At 53.1% G+C, this 5142-nt stretch overlaps 4 protein-coding genes across 4 annotated transcripts; all 4 read left to right on the plus strand.

The window, feature by feature from the left end:
* Positions 1-1327: 1327 nt before the first annotated feature.
* Positions 1328-1678, plus strand: DQ04_11091000 (hypothetical protein; the record flags this gene model as incomplete). The annotated part of the gene is made up of 1 exon (XM_009316436.1): positions 1328-1678. One exon carries the CDS (start codon positions 1328-1330, stop codon positions 1676-1678), a length of 351 nt encoding a protein of 116 aa, XP_009314711.1.
* Positions 1679-1861: 183 nt separating this feature from the next.
* Positions 1862-2533, plus strand: DQ04_11091010 (hypothetical protein; the record flags this gene model as incomplete). Its single annotated transcript, XM_009316437.1, has 1 exon — positions 1862-2533. One exon carries the CDS (start codon positions 1862-1864, stop codon positions 2531-2533), a length of 672 nt encoding a protein of 223 aa, XP_009314712.1.
* A 1123-nt stretch (positions 2534-3656) lies between these two features.
* DQ04_11091020 (hypothetical protein) lies at positions 3657-4079 on the plus strand (the record flags this gene model as incomplete). Its single annotated transcript, XM_009316438.1, has 1 exon — positions 3657-4079. One exon carries the CDS (start codon positions 3657-3659, stop codon positions 4077-4079), a length of 423 nt encoding a protein of 140 aa, XP_009314713.1.
* A 25-nt stretch (positions 4080-4104) lies between these two features.
* Positions 4105-4875, plus strand: DQ04_11091030 (rab1 small GTP-binding protein; the record flags this gene model as incomplete). The annotated part of the gene is made up of 1 exon (XM_009316439.1): positions 4105-4875. One exon carries the CDS (start codon positions 4105-4107, stop codon positions 4873-4875), a length of 771 nt encoding a protein of 256 aa, XP_009314714.1.
* Between the last annotated feature and the right edge of the window lie 267 nt (positions 4876-5142).

Here is a 5142-nt window from a genome sequence, read left to right on the forward strand (position 1 = left end):
TGTGTGTGTGTGTGTGTGTGGGGAATGGGCCCCTTAATGTTTACACCGACAATCGTTATTTTTTTGGTTTCCTTTTTTTCCCCAACGAGCGCGCGCGCTCATTTACCATTGCCCCCCGTCAGCTGGGGTGTGTGGCGGTGCTCTTTGCGGCTCGCTTTTGAAGACCTTTTGGCGGATTCCCAAGTTTACGGGAATTGAGTTCCGATCTGGGGGATGCTGGGCGAAATTCTCTTCTTAGATCTTTGCTGCTTTCGCCGAGTGCGTAACAGGGGCGCGAACCAGCCGCACTACCTGGCAATCCTTTTTGGGTAAAAAATGCTTTTCTAAAGAAATTGTGTTATTATCTCGGCGTGGGTGCGCCAGCCCCATGGGATCTGAGACCGCTGCTTCTTCCCTAGCTTGCTGGGGGGTTTGTCTGCTGGCATGCGGCCTGGGGTCAAAAAAAATCGAGCAGTGTTCTTGCATATTTCTATCTCGCTGTGTTTCGAAAGTTTACAACTTACGACGTGTTGGAAAACGATTTCTTCCTGAATCGTGTGACCATTTGTTGCGTTGCACGCTCACAGAATTTCCTCATTATGGACCTCTTTTGTTACCACACTGGGCGCTTAGAGATGCACATTGCAATGCGGTTTGTCCTTGTTTTTAGCACCAATATGGGCAGCACGCAGCCTGGATCAAAAGAGCCGGTGGTTACGCTCCTCAATGCAGACTGTAAATGGATTGTGTCTCTTTTGCCTCCCCTTAATTCTCGGAAAGCCATCCAGACCTTTTTTTGAATATGCCCACTTAAACCCCAATGGGGGGTTGCTTTAGGGCGCTCGAGTTGGGCAAAGTACGGGAAAAAAGTAGTTCCATCGTGCTTCTAAAAACCCGCGCGCGATTTCCTTGAACAGATGGTGCCCGAATAATTGATTACCTCAGCAATTCGTTGCTTCTTGGGCCTAAAGTCTTTTTCAACTTATAAATGTCTTTTTCTGATAAATCATTCTGCACGCCAAGCTGTAGTACCCAACGCGGCCGCATCGGGAGCAGCGTGCCTTTCTTTGCGGGAGGGCAGTCCTGGGTTCCTCGGCCCTGGGGCTGCCTATGTAAGAAAGGTATTTGTTCTTGGGGGCTTTTCAATGCATCTCTGCATAACCGAAATCCACGAGCAAGGACGACCCCCGACGTTTGATGAAAGCTTGCGAAAGGAATGGTCAAGGCTTACCCAATCTTGTTAACAGGAGATCCTGCAATCCATCATCATTCTTGTATTCATATCTTGCCGTTGGAAAGTCGCAAAGGGTAAGTTTTTGAAACGAACGGCAAGTCACAAGCGGACACAATGTTATCCACTACTTCCCAGCAGGCCCTCATGGACGTGGAATGGATGACAAGCCTCTCGGCTCTCAGTATGTTTGTTGAACATTGCGGTCGCACCCCCTTTTCGTTCGAGTACAGACCAAATTTTAGTACGCAGGTCAATTGCGTCGAGGGCGCACTCACACTCGAGAACGGTGAACTGATCATTTCTCTGGAGAATGGTGCTAAAGCCAGTTTCGTTTCTTTGCGGCACTCTATGGTTTCGTTTACCATGCCAAAAAATGAGAACTTTCTTAAGACTTTTGACGATGCACGGGCGACCTTTCGAACTGAGTGGATGGCACCGGAAGAAAGCAAGTCTATACTGCATTAGCAGTATGAAATGGCCAGGGCACAACTGGCTGAGGAAAACTTAAAGATCCAACAGGACGCCTACGCTCAAACGGTAGGATCACACGAACACATTAATCAACTGTAGCATCAGATTAACACGTTGAAATCGCAGAAAGCCCAGTTGTGTAAGGAGAACAATCAGATGCAAGATAGGATAAATCAAATGGAGGCGTGGTTTAACCAAACAGAGAAACATGGACTGCCAGCGCAGCGGGCGGCAACAGAGGGTGAAAACGAATATTTTCCACAAGATGCCCACACGGTGACACATACCGCCAAGATGGGTGGGCATGCAGAACGGCCATTTACGGCGTTGGGGGCTCAACCCCAGGTGGGGGTGCGAGGAATTCAAGCGCTGAAGAATAAGTTCGTGGAAAAGGGTTTGCGACCAGAAGAAAAATATCCGGACCTTCGAGGGCGCCTTGGAGTATTTATTGGAGACCTCCCCAGAACAGCTGCCGGCGGCTTATCGCGGCCTCTTCCAGTTACCCATGAAGCCTGCTTTTGGCTTTTGCCAGGCGTGGGGCAATTTTGTGGCATGGATTTACGCTATCCGCCGCGAGGGCATGTCGGCCGAACTGACGCAATTGGGCAGACGTTTATATTATCAGCTTCGGGCGCCTCAGGCGGCGAAGGAAAACCCCGGAGTCAACATCCAAACTCTTGTCAACGCCATCCGCAATCCCAGAAAAGAAGAAAACCCTGTTTTTCAGCTGGTGCAGAGAGCGAAAAAACATCCCGCCCATCCCCCGAGATATGCACGATGTGTTCGATTTGGCCGCACAGGGCATTACAGCACAACTTGCTATGTGCAGGTAAAAAAGACTCCGTTTAAGCCAAAAAACGATCATCGGCCCCGGAAGCAGTGAACTCCGGGGCCTGGAAAGCATTGGAATCCTTACCGAGTGGCTCGGGTGCTGCCGGGCGATCGGGAAGAAAGCGTTTTGCCGCAGGAGGGGGCCTGCACGCCATTTCATCATGCCGGGCCCCCCGGGCGCCCCCCACTTGGGAGGGATCAGCTGGCACAGGTCCTTCCGCCTTTAAAAACCTCAGCAAACGAGGTTACAGTTATTGCGGCACCGTCAGACAACCCATATGTTACAGCACTTGCGTCCGAGGCGAATCGCATAGCCAAGGGCATGCGGACCCATTCGGCTTGGGAACAAAGGGCGTCCATCGTGCGAAGATTCTGCGACTTCACGAAAAGGAACGATCTCGAGGTTCGGGAGGAAAACGTTCCTCTTTTTATTGTAAGTCTACAACTCACCAAGAGCAGCGCGGTGCAATACACAAGAACTTTGTTGACCTTGTTGGCCTCGGGGGGATCACCGGCCAGGATGTTTTTGGCTGGCCTTCAAAGGAAGGCGGCCGCCGACCCCATAAAACAGGCCCCCCCGTGGAGAGGTGGGAATTGCATCTCGTCAGCAATTAGTTGACCTTAGTGAACGGCCGGGTTGCCCTACGACATGCCTGGGTCACAGCCAGTCGGTGGGGCGAAATCGCTCTATTCCAAAAGGAAAATTTTATTCCCCACCCTCAAAACAAGGAAGCCCTCATTGTAGACTGGGGGGCTCTCCCAAAGACTTTCAAGATCGACCCCCAAAAAGGGGCAAGATAAGTGGTATCGAAGGGGGGGAATATGCAAAAAAGGGCAAGAGGCGTCACCAAGGGAATGGTGGAGGAGAACGGCTCACAACTTTAACCACAAGAGGCGTAGAAAACCTACTCCGCCCATTCGGCATGACGGCGCATTCCATCAAAAGAGGGGCACTGGCGCATGTAGCTGCAACGGCGATCGAACACGATCTCGACCCTCGACTGCTGGCCCAGTTGGGGAAACACGCAGACCCTCTAGAGCTGCCACGCAGCGCAGCTCGCTACATAGGGCCCTGGGTCGCCCTGGTAAACAAGTCGGCACACCTGCCGGCATACGTTTGGACGGGGTCAGCAGCTGGGCGATGCCCCCATGGGCCTATCCAGCGAGAGGTCAGGATAAGGGACAGCTTTTTGAGGGGCATAGCATTTTGCGACGTACCCATCACAAGCGGGTGGCCGATCAGAACGATGAACGCAGGTTACCGTTACAACAGGTAGACGTGGATACTCTTTCATTGCACTGGATCCGGAGCCGGCTCAATTCCAGGGCCGTGGAGCGGTTTCATACAGTGCGGGGCTTGGAGCAACAGCCAGCTAATTTCCGGACAGGAGGAACGAGAGCCCCTCTTGAGAATGAGAGAAGGGGATGCCCGGGCGATGAAGAGGGCGGGCATTATTCAAACCGCATCAAAGCTACCCACTACCGGGTGGGTGGTGCCTTTTACGGTAGTGGAGGAAAAACAGTCGGGGCCACGGCGACGTTTTATCGCCTGGCCGCAGACTAAAAATTAACAAGAGGACTGCGAGGCCATGGTTCCTCTAGGGCACATTTTCCGTTACCTGGGTGCGGTGTGCGATGAGGCTGCCGCCATTTTCGATTTAAAGGCATCTTTCTTCCAGGCAGGCCTGCCAGCAGAGACACGCGGGAATTTCCGTTGCCGGACAGAAAAGGGGGGGCTCGTTGAGTTCACATGGCTCCCCATGGGGTATAAATGCAGTCCGGAAATTGCGCACACCATCACAAGGGTTTTGGCTGGTGACCCCGAGGTTGTTAAACCGCGGTTCGCATCCCCAACGGAGTTAACTCTACACGTGTGGATTGATAATATTCGCATCAAAGGGCCACGCAAGAGCGTTGAGTTGTGGGGGAACACTATTATGGCAAATATGCGGGAGTGCGGTGCAACGGTGGGAGAGCACAAGGCTCCCACCGCGCGTTGTGAATTCATAGGGGTTTGTTTCAACCACACTGCGAAGACGGTTTTCCTCAGTGACAAGACGTTGCGGAAATTGAAGAGTGCCACACCCCTCCATAAGATGTCGGTTGAGGAATTGGAAAGCTTCACCTCACTTATGGTATATGCGGCGGGGGTTCAGGGGGGTTCGTTTTTTCGGAAATATTTCTTTTTGAAAACGGTGCGCCGAAGGTTTTCGCGGCTCAACAGGGGGCTGGTAGACGCACGCGATCCGGCAGCCCCAGCCCCCTTTGGCCTTAAGGCCGGGGAGGGGTGGCCGGACACCTTGTTGCAGAATAATCCGGCCAACCCCCCCCCGAGGGTTAACCCGACTTCAGGGACTTGAGTTTCCGACGCCTCTTTATAAGGGTGGGGCGCGTTGCTGTTTAAGGGTGGCGGGGGTGTGTGGACCACAGGGGGGGCGGTGGGGCATTGAAGCAGGCCCCCCGCATTATTTCACAGGCCGAAGCGAGGGCCGTGGGATTGGCCCTGCTCGCTTTCAAGGGGATTTACCGGCCACACTCCATGTATTTGCCGACAACACGACAGCGATGCATATTTTGCAGAAAGGCAACGCACATTCCGATGCCCTGGCGGGGGGGGGGGGGGGGGG

The sequence above is a fragment of the Trypanosoma grayi genome (genome assembly GCF_000691245.1).
Source record: "Trypanosoma grayi strain ANR4 Tgr_1109_V1, whole genome shotgun sequence".
NCBI lineage: Eukaryota > Euglenozoa > Kinetoplastea > Trypanosomatida > Trypanosomatidae > Trypanosoma > Trypanosoma grayi.